The following is a 25409-nucleotide window of genomic DNA, read 5'->3' as shown; positions in this document are numbered from 1 at the left end:
CTTGTTTGTTTCTATTTGTTTCTGTATTCATGATCTTTCTCGTCACTCTCTTTTCTTCGTGTGTAGGAACAGCGTAAGCGGGTCTATGATGGGAAAAACTCGATGAACGAGCATCACCCTTTTGGCAAAATAACATGTAACTTTCACAACTCGAGGACGTATGCAAACGTCCCTCCTTAATCTGTATGTAACAATTGTAGTTATCGTCCTCTCAAGTAACGAGGGACTAGCCCGGTTTCGGCGCATTACTATTGAATAAAAGCGGAAGTATCCTTCAATTGCCTACTATCAGGCAGGCTTCCTATTGTCGCGCTGGATGTGGCTTTGCTCGTTCTTTCATCAAAATCCTCTTTCTTGTTGCTCGATCTCTTCTCCGATTCGAGGAAAAAGGTTAGTCATGGAGAAAATACAATAGGCTCTCCATGATTTTGGTTTGGCTTTATACAAGGTGATCAGAAGTAGGACATCCACGTTTGCTATTTAGATTAATCCAAGAAGTCTTACCTCTTCAACACCTCATGAACACAACAATAATATCAAGAGGTACTACGAGCTTCGAGAGTAATGAATTACATGTATTAACACCGCCCGATATCGGACGCCCTATGTACCTGGGTTCCAGTATCAGATCTTTCGTCTCTCTTCTCTTTGGACGTCTAGCATTTCCCGTAGACTTCACACTCGCACTGCTTCTCCTCTGGGCAAAACACCGCATCTCTCCCAAAGATGACATGCCAGAGGTGCTCAAACACCAAACCCGCCGTATCATCATCCATAGGCGTCCTGTGCAACCACGTCCAGAACTTCAAGTACTCATCAAGACTCCTCTTCTGCACTTGCGTCTTGCTGACGGCGAATTCAGCGCCAGGCGCCGTAGCAAGTTGCTCTGGTACAGTAGTGTTACCAAAAATGCCTTGCCAGACTTTTGGCATGGCGACTTCCAGGGTGCGAAATTCGTTGGGTGGGGAGCGAAAGGGGAGGATTAAATCGGCGCATCTTGATGGGGTGGGGCAATGAAGATTGGCGAAGCCAGAGGATTGAATAAACGCAATTTGGAGGTTGGATATGTTGGTTTTTAGGTTGGAGCCGCTTGATGTCCAGATGACCGATTGCGAAGTCTGTTGGGTGTGTTGATCCGGAGGTAGAAAGACCACAGTCTCGGGTAGGTTTTTGTAATTTTCAATAATCCAGATAAGATAATGACTTGCTATCCGTCCCTTATCCACTCTGTTTCCACCCTTGTGCAATTTTGAGAATCTTTTGTCAATGGTCACGAGCTCTTTCCGCCAGGTAGGGAATAGTGAGTCTATCCACAAAGCGTCTTCATCTTCGAGCATTACTTTGACGATTAGACGATCCGCCTGAGCCTCACCTGAGGGTTCCTTGGAGCTAGGTGGATTCCATGGGAGCGGACTTGGCTTGACATATGGGTAGTGGCCGGTGACACTGGGTGGTGATGCTCCGGTCCTCCAGGATTTGGGTGCGGATATGAAGAGGCAAATGATGACGACGAAAAGGATCGTTGTTGCGATCGCTGTCCTCCCTCGCATTGCGGGAACTTGCGGGGTGTAGAATGAGAGTTGCTGAGATTGATAGGATCACTACAGCGGCAATTCCGAGATGGTGGACGAGATCGCTATGGGCCAAGCTTCGACCACCAATCCTCCTGACACCTGGGCACAGAGTCAGGGGTTGATCCACTCTGCCCTGGCGTGCGCCTGGGTGGGTCATTTCCTAGGCTTGTGACAAATCTGGCTAGCGTGTATGGTATCCCCGCGACTAAACCCCTTCGCGCCACTTGGGCACCTGGCCACACCTATGGGCAACGGCTTCACACCAGCTAATAAAACAATAATGCTACGAGCTTGTCAGCTTGGTTCCTTTGCAAGATGAGAAAGTAGTACCCACCTTTATGTAGGAAGGCTTGCTACGGAGTCCACGGCAGACATTGTTTGGTACGCCCAATGTAGAGCACGACGACATGCTTACCGCCGGACTTGTTTGCGGTCGCACACGGAGGTTTAAATCTAGCCAGAGTATCACAAGTCCCGCTCATTGTATACACCATTGCATCCCTTGCACCTAACGTCTTCCGCGGCATCATACATCATGGACCCTGTCCCCCGCAACCCCAGACTATGGATGATCGCCTAATGTGTGCCTGGCTAGGCCTTATTGGGCAATATGGCTCCTTCACCACCCGGGAATTTACTTCTTCACTACGCGAGCCCGCTTTCGGTGTCGTTTGCCGACGCGCTACGAACGCACAGCCATCTAACGTCACGATGACTCCATGTGGCCAGGAGCAATCTCAGGTACCAATACTTAGTAGTTGCGATTGCTTCACCTTCCCATTAACAACACGAACAACACCACAACACTGAATCGTCAACCATCTGGTAAGAAACATCAAAAGCGAATAATAGCCAATATGACTCGCAACATCTGCATCACGGCAGGCGATGGCCATACTGGCTTCCTCATCGCCGAGCTCATCCTGACGAGTAACGAATTCAAGAGCAAAGTCGACTCCGTCAGCGTTCTGTGCCTACACCCTGCTAGTCATAAAGCTAAAGAGTTAAACAATCTGGGCGCGAAGATCATCCCACATACGCCCGGCCGCGAGCGCGAGATGGTCAAGACGCTCAAGGATTCCGGTTGCGACACTGTATGCCTCATCCCACCCACGCATAAGGAGAAGTTCGACGTCACCGTTGAGCTCATCAACGCAACCAAGAAGGCCAATGTGCCCAACATCTTGTTCATCTCGGCTGCGGGAGCAGATGTAGCTGAGCGCGAGAAGCAGCCTCATCTGCGCGAGTTCATCGATCTTGAGTGCTTGGTCATGGCTGCGAAGGGGGACGGCAACACTTCGACGGGCCACTCACCGTGCATCATTCGCGCTGGATATTTCGCTGAAGTATGTTGAGTGAGGTGAAGCCTGCCCAGCATAATCATCAGTTATTGATATGCTTATAGAACCTACTCCTCTACGCACCACAGGCTCAGAAGGATGGCATCCTTCCCATCCCCATTGGTCAATCGCACCTCATGGCCCCAGTCGCCCTTGGAGATGTCGCTCAACTCGCTGTGCATGTGCTTACCGGTCAAGGCGAGGTACACAACCCCAAATTGACCATTATCATGAACCTCACTAATTGTATGCTTTAGAAAGGCTTTGACGACCGCCACCGCGGGCAACTTATGGTAAGAGCTCCATGTGTGAGCCCCGCAAGAAACATACAATAACTCTTTACCTCCGCGTTCATAGATTTGCACTGGCCCCTTGCTGTGCACTGGCTCCGAACTCGCAGCCAATGCATCCAAGGCTCTTGGCGTCTCTATGGAATTCGAAGACATTAGCGTGGCTGAAGCCAAGAAGGTCCTCAAAGCGCAGAGCGACTCCGATCCTAGTGAGCTGCAGTACCTACTAGAGTACTATAGCCTCGTCCGTGAAGGCAAGACGAATTACATCTCTACATCTGCCTTCGTCAATGTCACGGGCAACCATCCTCAAGAGCCCACAGAGTTCTTCAAGGTCTACGCTGCGAGCTTCTTACCTAAGGGTGGGGAGAACGGACACGACGGACATGCGAGCAAGAAGAGGAAGATCTGAGCTGCAGCTTCGTCTCCCTCGCGTCGCGTTCTATTGCATGGGTGGCCATCTCACAAGCGCACTCTTGAAAATGAGAACATTGCGTGAGCCATGACATACGATCTTGGACACAGGTTTGGGTATGGAAACTACATGGAGTTAGGAATGATAATCGGGTTACTAGCTCAATAACTCCGATAGCATCGATTCGCTTATGTCTATCGTGTCCATCTAATCATGCTTCCATCTCCGTGCCTAAAGAAGGAGTACTCGATCACATTATTCACAGCTTTGGTTTTGAATATGCCTTGAAAGTAAATGATGAAGTGCTGGTAGAAGATCTGATGTCAAGAATCGTCGATCGCTACCAATTGCATTCTCTTTAAATACTGCGTAAGTGCCTTCAGCAGAAAAATTGGCTAAACACGATCAAGGAGCCACCTCCCCATACTAGAAACCCAATCACATGGACACTTCACACAGTCATACTGCTAAACAACTTCCTTAAGATCGACCTTTTCCCTTTCTTCCCTTCTTCTTCTTCCTCCTCGACCTTCTCAACCAACTGCACAGGCCCACGCGCCTTGACAGCTCTCCCCTGTGTCGCCTCCCAAAACTCACCCTCCATCTCGCGATCCCTGACCACATTGCTGAACCATCCATTCCACTCTGTCTTATCCCAACCACACCTGCTTGACCACTTCTCCGTAACCCTCTCCGCGAACATCTCGACTTCGGCTTTGGAACAGGTAGGACACAGGACCCGAAGCGGAAGGAATGTCGAGGGTTGTCGGGTGTGGTAGAAGGCGTATAAATCGTTCGCGTACGGTGAATAAGGTGGGGAGAGACAGGAAGAGGTAATGCAAGGGCGAGGAGAGTAGCGCCAGTCCCAGGCCGAGTCGCCTTCCTCATCTTGTCTAGCTTTCCCTTTGGCGCTGTTGTGGCTTTGGAGGACTGGCTGCGCGACACCCGATACCCGTATCTTCTGCTTTCTAAACAAGGTCCCGTCCTCAAGTCCTCTTTCTTCCTTCAACCCTTCGAGGAAGATTTCGAATTCTGCAGCTATTGACCCTAGCGTCTTTCGCCCGGCATTCTGCCTCAGACACTCCCACTCGCTCTTACACATCGCATTTGTCTCCTTCCATTCTCGAGTAGCATGTTGGTGACAGTATCCGTGGAGCCTGGCTAGCGAATAAGGGCCTTGAGGAAGATAGTACGTTGGGCCAGTATGAGCGAGTGTGTAGTGAGATGTGCATGATGGGTACATGCAGGGTTGGTAGTGATGGAGAGGATTGTACTGGCCTGGAGAAGTTGTGTTGATCAGAGTATTTGTTGAGAGTACAATAGGCTCGGATTGCGCTGAGAGGTTCGAGATGGTGGACTGGTACGACGACACGCGAGAAGCCGAAGCGAGACCTGGGGACGAGAAGTGAGATGGGAGGGGAACTTTGGACCAACTGAAATCTTGCGCATGTGGAGGTGCAGGTGCAGATACGGGAGTATCTATTCGGTTCTGCATAGTCCTATTCGATGCGTCTGACGGGCTTGAATTGCCTGGCGGAGGCGGTACTGCGTAGGGTAGGGGGCTCATAGTGCATCTTGTTCCTAAACTCGAGACAGAACTCGATGAAGATGGCTTGCGATGGTGTTGGAACTGTAGCAGTGGGTTCGGAACTCTATTGCTCCCTAGCTCTGGTTGCCCGAGTGTTTTCGGTCTCGGTACTGGCCATGTATGTGACTTGGGTAATGGTTCTGGATCCGCAAACCGTACTGTAGGTGGTGATAATCTCCTGTTGAGGCTTGTCCCCACAGACTGTGAGGCCTTCAGGCTGGACTTCATACGTGAATGCTTCGGCATCGACACCGACGAGCTCGACGATGAAATGTTAGATTCATTGCTAATCGACGACCTCGTCGAGACAGGCGTACTACTGTCACTGGTATTAGGATACGAGTAATCAAAGTTGCGAGGCATTATTTTGCTGTCGTTCTTGGAGCTATCGGGTCTGTTGCTGGATTTGGAGCGAGTCGACGAAGTGGTGGCCGAGGAATCAAGTCCGACAAGCATATTTTGTGTAGCCTTCGATTGCGGGGTGCATTGCATAATATTCTCGTCCGTTGGTTGTACAATCTGAGCAATGATGCGTGAGGATGATGTTGGTGGGCTACCTGGTTGGGCTATGTGTGCAGCTCATCGATGGAAGTGAAAGAAGATCCAATAGAACCCATCTGATTAAACAGCGATGTCGCTGAACCACGGAATAGAATATCGCGAAGTCCGCCCCGAAGACAAGGATAAGAGAGAATAGATAGAGAAGCAGAATGTAGATGATAAGCTACGCGGATGAGGACATTGAGAAGACGAAGGCAGTGCAGACTGCCTGCCTGGCAGATGTCTAAATATATCGCGAAAGCGTCCTTACACACGCTGCAGAGCAAACAAATCCTCAAGGCACAGCATACAGGGGGCCGAAAGGCGTACAGCCTCAGCCTACTCCGCTGAGCTATACTCGCAAAGGTCGCTTCAGCAGGCGCCACACCGAACATGGACAGAACGTGCCCGAAGAAGCAAACGCCATTAGGTTGCGGGGTCGATTTGAGTGAAAAAAGCGCAAGACAAGTAAAACAGATGGTCATCTGTGCTCGTAAACTGGAAATTTTGACATGAGCAAGTCTGAGTCTGCGGACGGTATCTGTTTGCGCGTTAGTCGTGTCCGTGGGGTCGAAATCTGAGTCAGTGTCGTGGAGCCAAGAGCAGCGTGCGATTGGGGAGGTGTTGCGCCATCAGCCCCGCATACTGTGAGGGAGGAAGAGGGAGGATGTGTGCAGTACGGTATGAGAAAACGATGAATGTGTGCGCAAGTGGTTGTGTCCATCTATCCAATCTATCGATACACCATCAGGATTTTCTAGGCAGGGACTTCGTCGGTCGTCCCCAAGAAGTAACATATTATAGAGCAAAACAAATTTGTACGGCAATGCGAAAAACACTAAAGCTTGGCTTTGGGCTGTTCTTGCTTCAGCATGGCTTCGGCGACGACGCGTCTCTGGATCTTCCCCGTGGCGGTTTTGGGCCTGAGTGTGGGCTGTCAGTGCATCTGTCTCGAAAATGGCTTGTCCAAAAGACCTTACGTACATGTTGTGAGTAAAGAAGATCTGCAAGCTGTTAGAATAGGTTGCACGACAATGAAGTTGATTGGACACAGACATACCTTTTTAGGGATCTTAAACTTGGAGATCCGTTCGGTCAGCCAAGCCTTCAGCTCCCCCGCAGTCAGCTTGTGACCTTCTTTGACTACAACCGCAAGGCCAACGTCCTGGCCATACATCTCATCCTCGATCGCGAAGCTCACGGCCTCGGATACAGCGGGGTTTTGTGCGATGACATTGTCGAGCTCAATCGGGCTGATCTTCTCTCCCCCTTTATTGATCAACTCCTTGATCCTGCCGGTAATGATAACGTAGCCCTCGGTGTCCTTCTTGCCCTGATCGCCGGTACGGAAAAAGCCATCATTAGTAAAAGAAGACGCATTGGCAGAGGGGTTATTGAGGTAGCCTTTCGTAACGTTCTCGCCACGGATGCAGATCTCAGCCTCTTTGCCTTGTGGCACCTCCTTGCCAGCATCGTCGAGGATCTTCACCTCGACGCCTTGACCAAGACCGACGCTCCCGGGCTTACGTTGGCCGGGAGGAAGGGGATTACTCGTCATCTGATGCGAAGCCTCGGTCATAGCGTACGCTTCCAATACTGGGGCGCCAAAGGCGTTCTCAAGCTCGTGGAACGTTTTCGGCGAGAGCGGGGACGAACATGATCTGATGAAGCGGATTTCCGGCTTCGGATTTGGAGGCGGATTCTTGAGCAAGATTTGATGGATGGTAGGTACCGCCGTGTACCAATTAGCCTTATGCTCATTGAAGTCTCTCCAAAACTCTGAAGCCGAGAACTTGTGCGGCACAACGACTGAACCCCCAGAAGCCAATGGGGCAAGGAAACCAGCAAGCAGACCGTGCACGTGGAAGAGAGGCATAACCAGCATGGTGCGATCGTTGGGCGTCAACTGATAGGTTCCCTGGATGTTCTTCATGGTACGCAAGAGGTTGCGATGCGTAAGTGGCACAGCCTTGGGTCGTCCAGTGGTGCCGCTGGTGTGTAGTACCAGGGCGACATCGTCTGGTTGTGCAGTCTGGAGCGGCACAGCTTTACCAGCTAATTTCCCAGTCTCCTTTACATCCAAAACAACCTCCCTGCCATTGTAGTAGCATTCTGCAATAGCTGCATTGTATTTCCTTGCAGCTCTTACAGCCGCGGCGTCCTGCGCAAAAGCGCCCTTGGGGACCAAGGCGATCGCGGAGCTGAGGTCGTCAATGTAGAATTCGAATTCGGCCTGTTTGTAGGCTGGATTCAGAGGAGCAGCGATCGCTCTCTGCCACGACGCCGCGATGAACGACACGATGAACTCGTAGGTGTTCGGTAGCGCAATGGATACGGCGGCTTCGGCGCCCACACCAACCCTGGCCAACTGCTGCTGGAAGGCCTTCACGTCTGCCGCGAGTTTCTGGTAGGAGACAGTCAGGGCAGGACTGCCGGGGATGATGACGGCGGTCGATGAGGAGTCCTTCGAGAAGGCGTTCTCCAAGGTGGTTGGAGACATGGTGACGGTACTGTATTATCGAAGATAAGAGATGACTAGTACTGGCAAGGTCAGTCTCTCGAGCCATTGTGTGGTCAATTGGGTTCCTAGATACCTTGGATGCTTCTAAAACGCCGAAATGCAATGTCTATTGGTTTATTACTCACACCAGAGCCTCAGGTGCACCTAGACAAAATGAAATGATGGTTATCGGCCCATCGGCCCAAGCCTTTTTCGTTGGTAGCATGGCATGACGCGATCCATGGATGCGGACCCTGCATGAGGTCACGTGGTGAGGCTTAGCGTTAGCGTGGGGGAGGCACAAACGGACGCGGTTCCCGACCTGGGGACGGCTCCTGCCACTTCCAGACCATCCACCACAACACCTGCACGTCTCGACGCGGCTGGCATTTGTTACTTCTTCTTTGCAGTCGTACTGCTACCTCTTGCCTTCTTAAACTCGTTTTCAGCTAGCAGCAGATTTCTCGCAGCGGCGTGCAGCAGCAGTTGCCTTGTTTCATTCGGCGCAGCACCTCTTGCTAAGCTAACATGGCCTCTCAGAAGCCGCAAGGCCTGCCCAATCCATATGGCCTTCCGAATCCATATTCGCAGAAGAGTCTCCCAAATCCTTATGCCTCAGCAACTGTCGCCTCGGCTGCGCCTGTCAAGTACACGGAGGAGCAGGCAAAAGCCGAGCAGCAGAAGAAAGCACCTGGTATCTACTTGATTTGCTCCACACCAGCTTGAAACACGACTTATGTGAACGTGTAGCTTTTCACAACCCACACAATATCAAACGCCCCCAAGCGAAGAAAGCTGGTGCAACCGTCAAGAAGCCCCTCATGCCTGTGGTATCGTCAGCCTCTTCCTCCGATCCGGCGCCGGCCACCACCACGACGCAGCAGCATGGCATTGACTGGTACCGGAGCACCGCAGACGACGACGCTGCCATCATGGAAGAGAAGAGGCAGCGCAACTACGAAGAGAGGCAGAAAAAGAAGGAGCAGAAGAAGTTCGAGAGGCAGTTTGGACGGTGGAATCCTCATGCCCCGCATAAACCCGAGCGATACTCGAACCTGAGGGCCTACAGAGCCAGCGGGGGTTATCGACGTAAAAAAGAAGCGTTTGGTGATATCTTGCGAGAGGCTACCGCCCAGATGAAACTCCTTGCACAAGCCAAAGCGTCCGACGGATCTCGACCGCTATCTTCATCAAGCGCTAAGCCACCTACGTTTGCTTCAATGCCATCGTTTGCCCCTCCACCCTCCTACGCCGACCCTACTGCTCCTCCACCTGATCAGTCTGGAGAAGATGCTTATGCTCGTCGCATGCATCTCTTACAACAACAGCAAGGCACCCCTCCTCCGCCTCCGCCAGCCATGCAGTACAGCGCACCACCCCCGCCACCCCCAGAGCCCTCGCACACGTTTCCTCCTCCACCCTCGGTTACGGATGACTTCGCTCCACCTCCACCTCCTCCGCCGACATCGTACGCAGGTGCAACCATCTCCGCGCCCCCGGTTCGCTATGCCAATGCGACCATCTCAGCCCCGCCAGTTCGCTACGATCGTCCTGATGTACCGATGGCAGACGCCAACAACGAACCAGACTACGATGAGCGCCCCGCGAAGCGTCCTAAGATCAGCAAGGCAGAAGCAATGATGGCCAAGATGGGTTACAAGAAAGGTCAAGGTCTGGGTAAAAACAACGACGGCGTCGTCACTCATCTCGAAGTGAAGATGCGGAAAGTGCCACAAGGTGCCAGCACCCTGGACGACGAGGGAGGCAAAGTCAAGTCTCAGCAAGTCTGGGACGTGCGTGGTGGCATGCGGACGCAGAAAGACGAACCTGGGCAGTTTGGCGAGGAGTCCTGCGTTGTCGTCACCTGGGGATGCGTCGAAGGCGTCGATTGGGGTGCCAACGCTGACCGTAACGATGGCGGTATTCGACAGGACATGGGCGAAGCTTTCAGCGCCAAGGTAAGAGCTCTTGTATTCTTCATTGGCCCGGTTGCTCATTGTGGTTCTAGTTTGGTCCGGTCGAGCATGTTCAGCTTGACGAGAACAACGACGACGGCGTGGTTTACATCCAGTTCAAGTCCGTCCTGAGCGCTCTCAACGCTGTCAATCGATTCGATGAAGGGTGGGAGTTCAGAGGTAGGAAGATCCGTGCGAGGTACTACGATGAGCGCAAGTTCCATGCTGGCATATATGATCATTAGGGCCCCGTCACCCTGGTCGTGTTGGCATGTGTAATGCACGCGAGTCATATTTCCCTTGGCGGGATGAGTAACGATACGATGTAACATTATACTTTGGAAGGTATGGAGGCGCTCCGTCTCAGAGAAGTAAACTTCTGGCACTACTTCGTCATGTCGAGGTGTCCAAGCATGTATGAGTGTTCAAATGCGAGTTTACTAGAACTAGTGGAAGGGCTCCCGTCTCGGAAGCTAAACACTTCTGGCCCCATTCCGCAGTTCCAAGTCATGCTTGTAGTAACACTCATTCAAGTAGCACATGTTTCTGCTAGAATTACAAATACAACGATAGTTGCCCACATGTTTTTGTGTAGCGGAAAACAAGCTGTGAACAAGCGTAGAGGAGCAGAAATGGGATTCGAATTGTAGAGATGGAACACTTCAGTTCCCAGGCCAACCATTCATCCGTCATCTCTTCATATGCTTCATATCATATGTACAAATCTCTTCTTGAGACTCACATGCAGAAACGCCCATCTGTCGCCAGATGCCCAGTGCCTTCTAAATGTAATGTGACACGCCAAACTCCAGTAGATGCCTATTACTTTTCTCCACTTTGACAGACAAAAGTAGAGTTCATGATCATACCGTGTCTTCTCATCCTGCTCCAGACCACTAAAGATTTCCAGGCTCCTCGAATGTATCAATATGCCAAACTACATAATTTGGCAGCCCATAAACTCCATACCCCGCTCTCTTCGCCATCTTTGCAAATCCCTCCGTCTCCGCTTGATTCTCAAACGCATAGCATGGGAAGTTGATCCCTGAACGGTGCACGTCTGCTTTCACGATGATGTTGACGCCGCCGATGCCGTCGAGAGGCATTTCCTCGTCTTTGCTTGCGCGGTAGTCGCCGATTAGTGCCATGTAGCGACGGTTTGTGGGGAACTGTTTGTAGCCTGAGATGTGTTAGTAGGTGTAGAGCATAGAGGATAGGAAATGATAAGGGTCGGGTACCTTCTGCGAGAATGATGTTTTTATCAAGAGAGGCAGCGAGTTTGAGACCTTCGGGAGATTCTTGCCAGGAGTTGTAGTCGACTGATCTAGGTTAGCGACGAAGCCTAAAGACAGTAGGTATGAAACGTACATCGACCTTCGATGTCGACCATCTTGCCGTTCTCTTCCCTGTATCTGTGAAACCAGATGTCTATACCATGTCAGTACCACATTCAGACTCTTCATTCCTAACCATACTCACTTGGAACAAGCACATCTCTATCATGCGCCACAAAGTCCTCGATAATCTTCGCCGGACTATCCGTAATGTCCACATCCCTCCAATACACCCAGCTGTGCTCCGGCTTCAGCGCAGTTGCCAGAAGATAGTTTCTCGCTCTGGCCATGGCTTTCCTCCTTGGACCTTGTGCTTCGAAACGATGTCTCTCCTCCACAGTCTGGGCAAGGACGACACCAAAGTCCTTCTCCACAATCATAGCGGACCGAAAGGCGACTTCGGGGTTAGTCTGCACTCTCTCGAGCTCGGTTGCTAGCATAGCCATTGTTTCGTCCGTGGTATCACCGACTAGAAACGCTAGATCGATGAGCTCGTGCGGATATGTGAGTTGGGACAGGAGGTCGAAGTGTGTCGCGAGGTAGGAGGAAGCGTCTCGGAGAGGAGTCAGGATCAAGACACGCTCTTGGTTCCGGACGGCGTCGGGGGTAGATTTGATGAGGTTGAGGTTGACGTGCTCGATGTCGCTCCTGTTCACTTCAATCGGTTTGTGGTGGTTGAATACCACGGGGGTGTTGAGGTGGGCGTGCCATTCTACCATTTCGTTTGGCGTCATGAGCATCGGTGGCTTGGAAGGGCCCCAGCAGTAGAACCTGGGATTGGTAGTCAGCATTTGCTGTGATGTTGCACATTCATAGCCCATGAAGCAATCCAGGTGCAGCTGTATGCATGTTCATACCTCTGCATCTCTCCAGCAGCCGGCCCCATTGAGCGCCATAGCAGTATGATTGCCGTGATGAGAGCCAATGGCAAAAGAAATCTTGCACTCCGTACTGTATGTATGACGTGCCGCGGTGGCGGTAGTCGAGCTTTGGCAGCCTTCCAAGAGTATCCTTTGCCGACCAGCATGTTGAATCTAAATCCACCCGCGTGCTCCTTCTCCTCCCCCTCCCCTCTGCTCTGCGAAATACGCACTGACGAACTGCGCGCCCTGACGTAATTCGAGTGGTTCACTTCTCGCTGCGCATGGAGGGGTGATGATGGTACGTGTGTGATCGCCAGCTTGGGGGCGTTGAGTGCCGGAGCGCAAACTACGGTGGAGCTAGGTGCCCAGGTTGGGTGGTGTCGTGAAGGCGCGATTGCGGAAGCGACAGACTGCCTAGGTGGACAGGTCGTGAAAGCGTGTTTTCTAGCGGGGATCGTGAGGAGGAAAGCGCAACGGGTGAAGGACAGGCAGGTGCAATTGGTAACAAGTCGAAACTACTGTCCTGACCCGCAATTGTATCCCACCCGCGACAGGTCCGTCCAGTGAAGACGATGCCTCTGGAAATTCTAACAGCTTGGGATTATCGCATTCACCGTCGGGCGATTGGTAGTGCTGCGCCGTATCCTGTGAGGAGTTGTTCGTTCGGCCATGGTCAACAAACAAACAAACAACTCGGGCGCAATTGATGGCAAAGTCGCGTCTAGCAGCCCCTGCTCGCGACGCGCGGGAAAGCGATTCGCTGATCGCGGCACCATGGACACTTCCCCGCGTTAGTCCTGCGCCACAGCCGTTGACGTCGAGTATGCCACCAAGGTTGAATCTCCACTGGCATTGTCACGCTCCTTGTGGGGGGTAAATAGGACCGAACTCTCTATCTGCGAACGCCGAATGTCAACTTCTACGTCATTACAGCGTTTAGGAACCTAGGTCCTCAGCCCGCAATTAGCGGCGTCTCACGGTATCGGACCGCCTACAAGACATGCATCGCATTGAGCTTCCAGCGAATGTGCGAGCAGCCTTGCTGTGTACCCGTGGCTTTAGCCATGTCTCAGCCCTGCTGAGGGCTCGGAAGAGACTCCGAAGGCTGAGGAAGACGATGGCACAAGGAAGGGGCATATGCCTGCACGCATTGATTGACCGACCATAACGGGCCAGTGGCAGTGGATCCTTACCACAGTGTGCTGCAATCATGGCATGTCCCGTTGCAAGACGGAAACAACTAGGGCCCAAGAGGTGGCTGGAATGTGCACCATATTCGATAGGGATCAGGGGACGACATGATGCGACAAATGCGATAGGCTAGACATCTTCAGCTCTTTTTGTTGTGAGTATAGTATACGAGACAGCCCTGGAGATACCGGGAAGCATTGAAAGCCGTTGGAACAGGACTTGACAACTCACTTGGGCTGAGCTCCATGCTTCCGTACCGTGCATCTACACATTCGTCAAAGCAACGGAGAGATCGGGAGGCCAGCGCTCACCATGTTGCCTGTGCTCAGGCGCCAGCAGTTCAGTAATGTCCTGTTCTTGTAAAAACAAATGTGACCTCTCGCTATAGCTCTTAGATTAAGTTACGTTTTTTTGCCAGGAGTAATCATCAACGTCAACGTCGAATCCCATCGAGCCAACTTTTCGGACCCATTCGCTCAGTTTCACTTCTCACCGGTTATGCTACGCCTTCTGTGCTGCAGCTTCCCGCTAACCCATGCTCCACGGGGAACGGCACCCACGTCCCCGTTGCTAGGAACGATACGAGCTGCAAGCCCTGGACTCTCCCAATTTCTACGAGTACGCGGGTGCATATATGCGCAACCATTAGTTGATTGTAGTGCTGTTTCTCGGGCTATTCAGGAATCTTGCTCAGAAGTGACAGGTAGCAGCGGCAGACAGCTGAAACATACTGCATCGTGACGATACTGGCTTTTTAGTACTTCCAGCCGTTCGCTTCATGGGTAGATGTAGTTATTCCGCCAACAGGCGGCTACGTCGACGGCACCTTGAGCAGAGCGTCTGCGGAAGAATGGATGGTTGCCAATCGATCTTAGCATACCGAGTAGATGTTTTGATTCGTTGGACCCTGGTGCCACGCGTGTCGTCCAATGGGTGGCCCTTGGCTACGTACATGCCTTCCTTCTTGTCTCCTTTGCATTGCTCGGAGCTCAAGAAAAGAAGCTTGAACCGGTGACCATTCAGCAAGGACCATGTGCGGAAGAGATGAATTGGGCGGGTGCAAGTATATGCAAGTATCACCGGAGAGCGTTGAGCGCTATCCATTTTCAGAAAAAAGCGAATGGGGAGCTGCAGCTATCTCAAACACCGGGCATCACTGCCGAGAGCTGGACAGGTTCTAACTCAATCAGAGTATTGCAAAAGACGTTGAGCTCAAAAGCAAAACATGTCAGGCCATGTGGAGATAGTGTGGCGAGTTGCAGACCAGTCTCCTCCAGAATCGAAGCGAGAAACGGCCAAGAACCTTGACACTCCCCAGACGAGTAAGTAGAATGACTTCATGCAGGTTGCCTTGGTTCGTGTGAGTCGTAGGAAGCCTTCATGCAGTACGCGAGTACAAATGCTAGGTAGTGATTGAAATAAGCTTCGATCCACGATCCAGACCCAAGTTACAACACGTTCTTGCAGTAGCTACCCGCTGTCATGATGAGACATGAGTGGGTTTGGCGCAAATGTGCAGTCACTTGATTGTCAACATAAGAAGAACAAACACTCTGCGGGTACGGACATCCAGACCAGGGACTCGAAAAAGCAGCGGTTGCACACGGAGAGTGTTTGAACTGGCAAGACGCTGTTAGCTCATTGACATGAGGGTATAAGAGTGGGGAGCGCGCATCCAAGCCTGCAAATTACGGAATCGAGGTGACACGGCGCTCGCTATCCTGACTCGAATTCAGCAAAGGCATCGCATCTGGATCGAGGGCGGCTTCCGGAAGATAAGCGCTAAATGCGCTAATGTATCTCGAGGATGCTGGCAGATCTGGGTTCTGTCAGGGTGCCGCTCACCGTTCAAGTCGAGCACTGCTGCAGCGTCGGGTGCTGGTATGCACCGAGTGAGTAATCGTCGCGAGAGCAATCGGAAGGAGCGTGTCATGCAGCGGAGCATTTCAGCCGGAAATAGCAGCGGAACTTCAGAGCCGGCGGATTGACGAGTGTGCTCGAAAAAACAAGTCCTTTAGCGCTGGTGCTTTGTCTAGACATGGAAGGTGTGGAGTGAAACGGTTGCTTGCTGCAGGTGGAAGGGACTGTGAGCACAAGTCCGTCTAGGCTAGGGGGAGAGCAAGAGCTTGTTGGAGGTGCACAGTTTGCATTATTTGGTCACCCTTCCCAAACCGGGAGTGAACGCCCCTTCGTGCGTGCTACGTGCGGGGGGCTTGTCCCGTTGAATACCTATGTTTACCTATAATGAAATGCCCCAGTGGCAATGATGAGAGATTTTGTGGCTGTAAACTCCTGGATGATAGGACATGCAACGCCGAAACAAGAAAGACAGTATGTGTACATGGGATGGCAGCCAAATGTAAGAGCGCCGAAGAGTGTACGCCAGGATGATAACCGCCGAAGCTTTAAAAAAAAAAAAGGAAAGGAACTTTTGATGCCGTTGCCGCCGTTACTGAATAGGTTGCACAAACTGCCACAGTCAAATGCTCACAAGAAACCAAAACGTGCCCGTCATCACAGCTACCAATGCCGCTAAGAACTAGAAGAACGGAAATTGATGTCGAATAAAGCCCTCAAAGCCGTGATGTGGATTGGGGGAAGGGACGGCTGAAGCCTTCAGCACCGCGCTGTGCGTTAGAAGTAGCCAAAGTGGCTGACCAGTTGCGATGCAATGTGCGCATGAGGAAGCGTCTCAGCTCGTCGGCCGAAGCTTTTGACCGAAGCAATGCATCCATCTCAACTTCGAGGTCGTTGCGCTCTTGGATGGCATCAGCCATGATTGCGGTGGAGTCTTCAACGACCTGGAGAGAGGATTCGAAAATGTTTGTCTTATTGAAGTGGAGAGGTTCAATATGACCCTTCTCCTTGACATCATCGGAAATGTTGTTGCACTTGAGGGGGGTCCAGCCTAGCCTCTTTTTGCCTTCTCGTTGTGCCGCTACTTCAGGAAACTTGGGGTTGATTTTCAGCAGCGAGTTTTGCAGGCTGGCGAAGTAAAAGCTGTGATCGAAGCGGCGACCCGCTTCTCCTTCTTCCTTGGACACATTCTCAGGCTTGCAGTCGTTGTTCATCAAGCGGGAAAACTTGATTCGATCATTACGCTTCCTGCGGGCAACTTTGCCAGTAGTCTTGAGCATGGAGTCAGCGCGCCCGCATCGAAGACACGCCTTGCCAGCATCTACAAAGATGGTTTCGCCAATCTCCAAGCAAGCAGAACAACAGGAACCTGATCCTGCTGATCGATGAGGCGGAGGATACGGGCGAAAGTGGCCGGTGTTCATTGCGATGCGGTTGACTGACGGTGACTGATCGTAAGAAGGCTCTAGGTAGCCACTTGCCGGAGAGGTAGAGCGCGATACACGATAGAATGATTGGCCGGACGACGAGGTGGACGCAATGGATGCTTTCCGAGACATCTCGGAGCTGTATGGAGCATCGCGATCGATAGGGTCCTGAAGCATAGGGGCCAACTGGTATATATAATCCGGTTGTCTAGCAAGATTAGCAAAGCTCCGGATGGTGTGGCTCTACGACTTACACTTTGGGGGTAGGGAACCCCGTCACGATCGACTCTAGACTTCCTCCAGGCTTGCCGTGAGATCCAACCTTGGTTGGGTCTGGCAGGTGGCGTTGTTGGTCCATCATCATGACTATTAGAGAGACAGTGCAAAACGAAGACAGGAGAGGTCACAAAGGGGAGAAGAGATTTGTAGAAGGAATTGTTGTCGGGGAACGAAGCTTGCACAGGGGAAACGGGAAGGTCTCTCTTATACTTGCTGATGAGGATCAAGGCTTCGTGCAGTATTCACCAACCGATGGCTGCGCGGAAGCGGGTGATTTGACTAGGTCGGTCTTCGCCATTGTAACCCTTCGCTAGTGAGGGTCATGGTGCGGACTCGGTACCGTCATGGCGCTACCGCTGGCAAAAGACGATAGATCGTAGTAACAACAGATGTATGCTGGAAGAGGAACTAGCGTGCTTTTTAGTAGGTGATACAATGTGGGGGCAAGGATGTGCTCTGGCTGTCGCTTTTTGTCCCTTACGGTTTGAAACAAGGATCTCGAATCGGTCCGCCAGTCAAGGTGCATGGTTTCCCTGGGAAAGACATTCAACGTTTTCGCAGTGATAGCCAAGCAATGCAAGGCGGGTTTACACCGCTCATCCGCTAGCACTCGCGTGGAGCAACGGCAACAATCATTGAACAAAGGTCACACTTGACAGACAGTAGTCAAGTCGAACGGCGTTGTCAGGTGCAGAACGTGCGGTCGTAGCACTCCTGTAGCAGCTTGAGCGTGTCTTGCAGCCGGTCATCTGCTTTTGGATCCTGAGGCTGACCATCAGTCTCAATTGGGGCCCAAGGTAGCAATCGTGGCTTACCTAGATTTGTCGGATTAGATAAGAAGCAAGCTCCTGGCAGCTACCGCTTTCCTGGCTCGCGGTCCAGCTGCAAGATTCTCGATCCGTGAAGTCTAAGACCAACAGCTCTCTGTTTTTAGCACGGTGGGTGGCGGGCTGGGGGTGGAAGCGCCAGAAGACAAGGCTGGCCTGGTTGGGAGTTGTAACTAACCGAGGACGCTGGTGACACAGAGAGCCAGGATATCTGCAGGAGTAGGCACTCGACGCAGCGCGGACGCTACGGAGCATATCCCTATTCCCCGGCTCGAGCAGTAGCATTAGAGGGCGATGCATCTAGGCATGTATTATTATGCGACGCGATGACGAAGAGACGTAGCACGCGAAGTGGCGCCACAAGACAGCAAGCGAGGAGCAGTCGGCCAAAGTACGACACATGAAAACAAACGAGTCGAAATGCACTTGATGCATGCATAGCATTCAACAAGAAATACGAATCCAAGACAAGGGAAGAGTGTGAGTACGTGCAATTTTCCCAAACCAATCAATCCTTCCTGCCATTCTGCAACCGTGTCGCAGCGCAGGCTATTGTGTACTGCCAATTAAAGTCTAATTCGACCTTCGTAGCCAAGTGATACATACAAGTGTTGTTGCATGCTGGTCCATTAATCTGTCGCCCAAATCCCCTCCAGTCCTCAGAATGCCGATCGCTAACGTCAGCGCTTGTTCGCTTGATTCCATACGCTATCAAAGAAAGTCAGGTCGTGGGATTAGTCTATGCAATTGTTGTGGAACGCCAGCGTCGTGAACCATTTAGAGAAGCAAGACAGCGGCCATGGCAGCAAGACCAAGAGCACCGTTCACTGCGCTGAGCGAAGTAGCAGCGCTCTTCTTGCTGCTGCCGCTCTGGTCCTTGGGGGTGTGGCCAGCGGTACCGGGATCCTCGACCTTGCCGCGGCAGAAGTATTTACCCTGGAGCCACTTCTTCTGCTGGAGAGACTTGTAGAAGTCGCAGGCTTCGGTGATGTTGTCGGTGGATTGCAGGTTGAAAGCACCCTTGACACTCTCGAGCTTGGGAGTCTCGACCCTGAGACGCATTAGTAACCACTTCAGCAGATGCAAGCGAGGAAACTTACTTGGACTCGTTACCACTGATGTCGAAAGCACCTCCAATGCTCTTCAGCTCAGGGAAAGCCTGGATCTCGGCGAGCTGGGAGTTGTTGGCAATTTGCAGGTTGTCGGTGATCTTGGTCAACATGGGGAAGGTGATGTTGGAGAGCTTGTCGTTGGCAACAATGGCAAGCGCTTCACCGACAGAGGTAAGGTTGGGGGCAGAGAATGACTCGAAGCCATTGTTATATAGCCCTAAAGAACCATTGAGCGTCTTCAGAGACGGGACGGAAACGGAGCCGCAGAAACGGAAGGTTAGGTTGGTGGCCCAGATCAAGTTCGGCAGCTCAACCTTGACGTTCACGTTGTTGTCGGCCAGAGTCAAGGAGTCGGAAACGTTGCCCAGCTGCATGGAAAATTCGTTGATGTAGCCGTTGTTGGCAATGAAGAGGGTCTTGACCTCCTCGATGTTGATGCCCTTGAGGGACCGGAGACCAGTGTTCTGAATGTCCAGCTTCTTGGCCTGCTCGACTTCGGCGGTGAATCCGATTGTCTGGAGGTTGGGGAGAGCGTTCCACTTGATCGAGTCAATGTTCTTGAGCTTGGGGAAATCGACGCCATAGAGACGCGTCAGTCCGTCGAGACGCATCTCGCCGTCGAGAGTCTCGAGATTGGCGGCACTGAGGCGCTTCATGTTTGCATTGTTGGTTGCAATGAGGTTGCCGCTCAGTTTCTTGATGCCGTCGAGGGCAATGTCGTCGGTGGTGCCGGTCGCGATGGCGATGCTGCCGGAGAAGGTGGAGCAGGAAGCCAGGCCAGTCGCGTCGCCGGCATTCTGGATCGTGGTGGTCGCAGAGACGGTGCACGAGGCGGCTGTTATGACATGTTAGGAAACTTTGCATCCAGGAATGCACAATCGATGGAGACGCGACATACCATAGGCGGTGCTCACTGCGGCCAAGGCCGGGAGGACGAGCCTCAGCAATGAAGGCATTGCGGAGTAGTGGAGTTTGTTGGTAACTGGAGTTGAGGGTCAGCGGCGCGTCGAGAAAAGAAGCAAGCAATGGGTTTGCAAAGGAAGGGCGTGGTACGAACCTGGGATATTAAGGCTGGTCGGTCAGTGCTGAGTGATGGGTTGAAAGATGTTTGGAGCGAGTGAAAGAAGCAGCAAACGAAAGAAGACAGTATTAAATGGAGTAAACCCAGGGGGGCGATGGGAAGCGCGGCCGTCAATAGCGAAGGTGGATGAAGACGAGAGAAGGAAGGGCAGAGAGCGGGCACTTGGGTAGTAGAGAAAAAGGAGAGCGCGAGTGCCAGTTGAATGCCAGGGCCCAAGCAACACTAATGGGACTAGCGGTTCCGGGTGGAGATCATATCAATTGGTTGCCCCTGCCCATATTTGCCCGTCATGGATGCGCGCCGAGAGAGTTGAATTGCACATGGGCGGCCCAAGCTGACTTCCCTGGTGAATGAAGCTGATGGATTATTATTATGTAGCCATGTACCGCAGTGTGTTGGCCGTCATGGCAACATGTTTTGCTGCAGCATCGTCTGCCGTGACGCGTAACCTCCCGTCGCAGAGCAAAGCCGGAAAAAGCAAGCATTTTGAACGTGACGTGCTCTTGTGTTTCAGAGAGTGTCACTACAACTACAAGCCTCCCAACTATGCTTTATGCTTGCTTCCGCCGTCCGCCGTCTCCTGTCCTGTCCAGTCCTGTGTATAGGAGACGGCTTGGCAGCCTCAACGTTTATTCGCATCGTGGCCCCATCTGCTCCATCTGGCCCGCATCCAACGCCACAGTGCCACTCTGGGAAACAAAGGCATCCGTCATCCGTCATCTGTCCTCCTATTCTTGAAGTCGCGACGAAGGTGGCAAGGTGCTGGTCTTGTCCCTCTTGCTCACGAATTATCCAATGCATGTGCGGCACCTTTTGCAGCAGTCCCGTCTCCAAACAGCATCACACCTGTGCCAGTGTCAAGAGACGCAAAAGCAACTCCCTTCTTCCCAAGCTGCCTGCAAATGTTCGCCTTCGATGATTGCGCGTCCCTCCCTAGCTACAACACCCCTGCGGCCGTGCACGAGCTCCTTCCTCAACTGATCCCAACTCGGCTACGGCATTGTCCTTTTGGGCAAGCGCCGCCCGCCGCAATCCTGAATAAACAGCCCTCCGACAATAAATAACATTCAGGGCATAGATTCTCACAGTCTCGTCTGGTTTAGCTCCCCTGGCTCTCCTGATCAACCATGTCCCAAGCTCTTGTTCAGCGTCTATGCTGCGCTAGGTGGGCCACCATTCAAACAATGTCGTCACTAATCTCCTTTTCGCGCCGCCATTCGATAATGCTCGTGCCAACGAGCAGCCTCGCTTATGAATCGAAACTCAGTTCTTCAGGCGGCTGCCAAGGTCCATCTTCGACGCGCATATATTGAGTCCTCATCTCCCATGACCGGGATCCAACATCATGCCCGTGTTTTTATGTTATGCTTGCAGCTGCTGCGCGACGCGACACTATCGAGCACGATACCGGCGACGATATACCGGCGGTAAATAGCTACAAGCGAGATGCCCGGAATCAACGTGAAACGTCTTCTACTTCCATCTTCGAAAACCGAGGGAGCCTCTATAACTCTATTGAAACCTCGCTGGTCCCCATCTACCTAGGGTAGGCAATCCACACTAACCGAAGACATCGGATTGATCCATCAGCCTTGTTCCACTAGTAGCATGCTTCTTCTGAAACGAGAATGAGTCCCCAGGGCACTCACTCACTCGGATCGCTCTAATGTGTCGTCGCTTGAAGAATCGTCTCGACGTCACCTCTCCAATTCGTCTTGCTCAATTCCCAAAGGCAAGCTAAAGTCTGGGTTGCGCAGACCCTTCTAATCAGGCCATACGTACATACTATACTCTATCAGCCAGCTGCAGCACACGCGGCTACCATGAACGAGGGCCGTCCTACACACCCACGCTGGTGTATCTCGGGGAAGTCACACTTGCACGCCAGAACTGGTTTAGCAGGTATTCTTATGTTGTACAACTGTCGACGACCGATGTTCGGCATCCAATCCTCGAGCTTACCTACCTTAGGCGCCTTCCAACCCGCAGGAAAGGCGCGGCCAAGTGTTATTGTACTACCAGAGCATCAGACCTCCAATACTTCTCACCCCACTGCTCCACACTCAGACAAGGGCTTCATGCAAGAGCTCTCCTTCCGGTGCCGCGCTCCCGCATCAGCATCAGTCTTAGGACGTTTACGATTTCTTGTGCGATATCCATCTTCATTCGTCACCCTACATTGCTCGACCCATGGTTCACATCCTAGACCGTCTCCACATTGAGCAAGCAAAAATTCCCCTTCTCCAAACGTCTGGACGATCCACCTCGTTTTACCAGGTCCATCGGACGCACGGATGAGATCTCAAACAGACCGCCTTCCACCATCGACGGCTACCAGCGCCATCGAGATGCCTGGGACAGGGCGTACAACTTCTAGGATTTACTCGCACCAACAGGGGTGTCCCGGGTACAACACCGCAAGGTGGTACTTAATCCGTCAACACTAACATGAACAGAAAGCATGAGTCCCCAGGAGCAGTCGTGTTAATGCCTTCCCACAAAGAGAAGTGACACAGTGATTGATCATTCTGCTCGTCAATAACCCGTCCCAACGGGCGTAGGAGAAGCGAGGAATGTACATTGGGTACGAATCAGGTATTGCGCGGCCTCGGAATCAGCCTGCCATGCCGAACACCAAGCGTGCAGTTAGCCGGTTCACTCTAGCAAATCCAGCGACGTTTGAAGATTGTCGCAGGTACCAGGCGATGAGCGTAATCGACATGTCACCAGTAGCTCAACCCATCGAACGGCTGTAGAGCGACATACAGCACATCGATAACCGCCCTTTCCGGCGGTACTAGCCACTGTGCGAAAAACACCCGCAGATCGCTAATGCACGACACTCGCGCAAATGCGGGGCATAGATCGGATGAATCAAGTGCCCCGTTGCAATGACAAACCCTAGGTAAGAGAGAATGTATACGATTGTATCCACAGACAAGGGAGCTTCTATAACAGTCGACCACTTAGAGATAGCAACTAAGAACTAGTCTAGACCTATTGCTTCTGTGATGATCTACCAATGGAACCTCGCTCAATTACATAACGTGATTGTATGACTTCACCAGAGTTGACGCCAAGGGGCTGGCCATTTATTCTCTATGACCAAGTATGCGGATTTGGAAGCGCACTCTGACCGATTGTGTAGCTGGCGTATGTACTGCAACCCGACCCCACCACAACCTCAAACGAACTTTGCAGATACTCAATCGCTGGATGCAACTACCTCACTATGACAACATAGTTGAACATCTTTCCAAATGCGCTCAGTGCATAACACTAATATCAACGTCCACGATCCGCCACATATACCACATAAACAACGATCTGCCTCAGTCCGGTTAGTCTCATGTCACACTGCACGACCCTACTGTCACCGGAGATACACGCACCTGTAAGGCGAAAACTGGGACGCTATGTCCAACATCTCCTTCTCGGACATGTATCTGCGCGTTTCAGAGTCAGCATACATTACAGTCATCAGTCTGGGAACGCTGCCCACTGTCTTGTGGCGCATGCTGGACAGGGCTAGACAGGTCTGGAGCAAGAAAAAGAGTAGCTTGTACGTACTTCCACTTGCCGCCTTTGGCTTTCAGCTTGTTGGTATCCCGGCCCATGTAGGTCGCCATACCTCGTCTGCTTTCACGTCAGTTTTCCTGCTCGCCCCTGGACATCATGCATGCCTCGGAGAATCTCTGCATCGACGCGAAGCAATGCCGTGTCTCTGGACAGTGAGCATAGCGAAGTGGGGACTCACTGCACACCCAAGTCCCCCGTTGAAAATACATCCATCCTCTTCAGTCCAAAACATGCAAACATCTCCACGCTCCATCGCCCTAAGCCCCTCACCGCGACCAGCTTCTCTATTAACTCTTCGTCGCTTGCGCTAACGAGCATTTGCGCTGTAAACTCGCCATTGGTGAACTTTTCAGCGAGCCCAGAGATATACTCTGCCTTTCTCTGAGACAGACCGGCAGTGCGGAGGGTAGGGAGATCTTTTGCGATGACCTGGGCGGGTGAGGGGAAGGAAGGATGTGTTTCTGGGAAGAGGGCTGTGAATTTCTTGCGGATGCTCGCAGCCGCCTGTCCTGATACCTGTGGGCGCATTAGATCCATGCAAACTTTACTATAGTTTGTTTTCCTATGTATGATTTCGCAGATATGTCCTCCCACCCGTCCAACACCTGAAATTCCGGCAATTGCTCGTCACGAGGTATCTTCTCACAACTCGCATCTTGGTATAAACTTTCCAAACAGAACGTTGGGTACGTACCTGCTGCCCTATAATCCCGCTACTCAACGCCGTGAACGGATCCACGACTTCTCTTAATCCCTCGGGACTAAACATCTTACAATGATGCTTCTCAACCAGTCCCTGTAACTTTGGATCAATCTTGACCAAAAACTCCTCTGCGTCCTTTAATAACCTGTCGATATTCGTGCTGGCCGCTGGTATTACGCCAACGTCTGGCGGGACATATTCTTTCGCTTTCCGCTTCTTAGTGGGAGATTCTTGGGAGGCTGGTGGTGCGTCTTGAGATGCAGATGGCGGCGGCATGATGGGAGAACTTTGGTATGCGACGACGCGTGAGCCTCCAGGTGTTGAAAGGGGAGCGTTGGTTGCGTGGGGCTCTGCTGGACGGGACTTGAGACCCGCCAGATCTTCCAATGGATGCCCATATTCTCTTGTTGTTGAAGCGATCAACCCCACGCCGGAAGGAGTTGGTGTGAAAGGTAGTGGCTTCACGGGAGACTCAGATGCGGCTTTGCGCCTTTTCGGCAAGGGCGTTGCAGGTAGTTCTGGGACTACAAAAGGGAGGTCTGGAGCTGCGATGATGGTGCCATTTGATTCTTCTTCCGTGGGCTGCGATGGTGATGTCGCGGATGCTCTACTCTTGCGTTTCTTTGACGCCGGAGCAGATTTGTTTATCTTTTCGTATTTTGCAGTACCATTTAAGGCTTTTGCTTCAGGCGTACCTATTGCGCTGCTACTAGCGACACGCGCTGAGCGCCTGAGTGACATGCTGAAGTGGATAGATGGTGTCGTTCTGGTGAATGGAAAGGCCTGACGTCATTTGGTTAATATACAATAACGAGCACTGTTCCGCCAACATACTGTGTGCCTTAAAGCCTTGGATAATAGTCTTGTGCGATAGAGCATCAAATTGTGTGGTATTGACGGAAGCTGGAGAGCTGACGCGAGACGCGGGGAAGCTTGAGTCGAGCTGTCGCGCTG

General features: G+C 52.1%; 10 protein-coding genes across 10 annotated transcripts; 3 read left to right on the top strand and 7 right to left on the bottom strand.

Moving 5' to 3' along the window:
- Positions 1-467: 467 nt before the first annotated feature.
- Positions 468-1637, bottom strand: K460DRAFT_360733 (uncharacterized protein). Its single transcript, XM_040932325.1, has one exon. The coding sequence runs from the start codon at positions 1548-1550 to the stop codon at positions 657-659; it is 894 nt and encodes a 297-aa protein (XP_040792447.1). The 5' UTR covers positions 1551-1637; the 3' UTR covers positions 468-656.
- Positions 1638-2431: 794 nt separating this feature from the next.
- On the top strand, positions 2432-3673 carry K460DRAFT_326187 (NAD(P)-binding protein; the record flags this gene model as incomplete). Its single annotated transcript, XM_040930616.1, has 4 exons — positions 2432-2920; positions 2980-3117; positions 3172-3207; positions 3272-3673. 4 exons carry the CDS (start codon positions 2432-2434, stop codon positions 3614-3616), a joined length of 1008 nt encoding a protein of 335 aa, XP_040792446.1. The 3' UTR covers positions 3617-3673.
- A 248-nt stretch (positions 3674-3921) lies between these two features.
- K460DRAFT_360732 (uncharacterized protein) lies at positions 3922-5326 on the bottom strand. The gene has a single exon (XM_040932324.1). It carries the CDS (start codon positions 5184-5186, stop codon positions 4071-4073), a length of 1116 nt encoding a protein of 371 aa, XP_040792445.1. The 5' UTR covers positions 5187-5326; the 3' UTR covers positions 3922-4070.
- Positions 5327-6585: 1259 nt separating this feature from the next.
- Positions 6586-8247, bottom strand: K460DRAFT_399985 (acetyl-CoA synthetase-like protein; the record flags this gene model as incomplete). Its single annotated transcript, XM_040936281.1, has 3 exons — positions 6586-6670; positions 6732-6751; positions 6808-8247. 3 exons carry the CDS (start codon positions 8245-8247, stop codon positions 6586-6588), a joined length of 1545 nt encoding a protein of 514 aa, XP_040792444.1.
- Positions 8248-8599: 352 nt separating this feature from the next.
- K460DRAFT_360730 (uncharacterized protein) lies at positions 8600-10869 on the top strand. The gene is made up of 2 exons (XM_040932323.1): positions 8600-10205; positions 10256-10869. Exons 1-2 carry the CDS (start codon positions 9069-9071, stop codon positions 10445-10447), a joined length of 1329 nt encoding a protein of 442 aa, XP_040792443.1. The 5' UTR covers positions 8600-9068; the 3' UTR covers positions 10448-10869.
- Positions 10779-13175, bottom strand: K460DRAFT_381776 (glycosyltransferase family 62 protein; the record flags this gene model as incomplete). The annotated part of the gene is made up of 6 exons (XM_040935377.1): positions 10779-11382; positions 11441-11521; positions 11571-11630; positions 11682-12307; positions 12394-12745; positions 12992-13175. The coding sequence occupies 6 exons, from the start codon at positions 13173-13175 to the stop codon at positions 11099-11101; spliced, it is 1587 nt and encodes a 528-aa protein (XP_040792442.1). The 3' UTR covers positions 10779-11098.
- A 2988-nt stretch (positions 13176-16163) lies between these two features.
- K460DRAFT_350015 (uncharacterized protein) lies at positions 16164-17238 on the bottom strand (the record flags this gene model as incomplete). Its single annotated transcript, XM_040931469.1, has 2 exons — positions 16164-17082; positions 17129-17238. The coding sequence occupies 2 exons, from the start codon at positions 17236-17238 to the stop codon at positions 16164-16166; spliced, it is 1029 nt and encodes a 342-aa protein (XP_040792441.1).
- A 1028-nt stretch (positions 17239-18266) lies between these two features.
- On the bottom strand, positions 18267-20517 carry K460DRAFT_411682 (uncharacterized protein). The gene is made up of 4 exons (XM_040937488.1): positions 20150-20517; positions 19991-20074; positions 19081-19927; positions 18267-19031 (listed from the first exon to the last, which is right to left on the bottom strand). Exons 2-4 carry the CDS (start codon positions 20046-20048, stop codon positions 18758-18760), a joined length of 1179 nt encoding a protein of 392 aa, XP_040792440.1. The 5' UTR covers positions 20049-20074; positions 20150-20517; the 3' UTR covers positions 18267-18757.
- A 105-nt stretch (positions 20518-20622) lies between these two features.
- K460DRAFT_5471 (uncharacterized protein) lies at positions 20623-21315 on the top strand. Its single transcript, XM_040938505.1, has one exon. It carries the CDS (start codon positions 20727-20729, stop codon positions 21090-21092), a length of 366 nt encoding a protein of 121 aa, XP_040792439.1. The 5' UTR covers positions 20623-20726; the 3' UTR covers positions 21093-21315.
- A 1857-nt stretch (positions 21316-23172) lies between these two features.
- Positions 23173-25281, bottom strand: K460DRAFT_360724 (DNA glycosylase). The gene is made up of 5 exons (XM_040932322.1): positions 24447-25281; positions 23931-24268; positions 23744-23809; positions 23566-23619; positions 23173-23500 (listed from the first exon to the last, which is right to left on the bottom strand). Exons 1-5 carry the CDS (start codon positions 25194-25196, stop codon positions 23440-23442), a joined length of 1269 nt encoding a protein of 422 aa, XP_040792438.1. The 5' UTR covers positions 25197-25281; the 3' UTR covers positions 23173-23439.
- Positions 25282-25409: the final 128 nt, after the last annotated feature.

Source organism: Cucurbitaria berberidis (genome assembly GCF_010015615.1).
Source record: "Cucurbitaria berberidis CBS 394.84 unplaced genomic scaffold K460scaffold_1, whole genome shotgun sequence".
NCBI classification, from domain to species: domain Eukaryota; kingdom Fungi; phylum Ascomycota; class Dothideomycetes; order Pleosporales; family Cucurbitariaceae; genus Cucurbitaria; species Cucurbitaria berberidis.
The sequence above is the reverse complement of the archived record's forward strand: the minus strand, read 5'-3'. Positions and strand labels throughout refer to the sequence as shown.

Coding starts and splice junctions, on each gene's coding strand:
- K460DRAFT_360732 (XM_040932324.1), bottom strand. CDS start 5,186: ATGAGCCCCCTACCCTACGCAGTACCGCCTCCGCCAGGCAATTCAAGC.
- K460DRAFT_360733 (XM_040932325.1), bottom strand. CDS start 1,550: ATGCGAGGGAGGACAGCGATCGCAACAACGATCCTTTTCGTCGTCATC.
- K460DRAFT_5471 (XM_040938505.1), top strand. CDS start 20,727: ATGCTTGCTTCCGCCGTCCGCCGTCTCCTGTCCTGTCCAGTCCTGTGT.
- K460DRAFT_411682 (XM_040937488.1), bottom strand. CDS start 20,048: ATGCCTTCATTGCTGAGGCTCGTCCTCCCGGCCTTGGCCGCAGTGAGC. Junction 19,928..19,990: donor CGCAGTGAGCACCGCCTATG/GTATGTCGCGTC, acceptor ATGTCATAACAG/CCGCCTCGTGCACCGTCTCT. Junction 19,032..19,080: donor ATCAGTGGTAACGAGTCCAA/GTAAGTTTCCTC, acceptor AATGCGTCTCAG/GGTCGAGACTCCCAAGCTCG.
- K460DRAFT_360730 (XM_040932323.1), top strand. CDS start 9,069: ATGCCTGTGGTATCGTCAGCCTCTTCCTCCGATCCGGCGCCGGCCACC. Junction 10,206..10,255: donor GCGAAGCTTTCAGCGCCAAG/GTAAGAGCTCTT, acceptor TTGTGGTTCTAG/TTTGGTCCGGTCGAGCATGT.
- K460DRAFT_360724 (XM_040932322.1), bottom strand. CDS start 25,196: ATGTCACTCAGGCGCTCAGCGCGTGTCGCTAGTAGCAGCGCAATAGGT. Junction 24,269..24,446: donor GCGGGATTATAGGGCAGCAG/GTACGTACCCAA, acceptor ATGCGCCCACAG/GTATCAGGACAGGCGGCTGC. Junction 23,620..23,743: donor GCCAAAGGCGGCAAGTGGAA/GTACGTACAAGC, acceptor TGAAACGCGCAG/ATACATGTCCGAGAAGGAGA.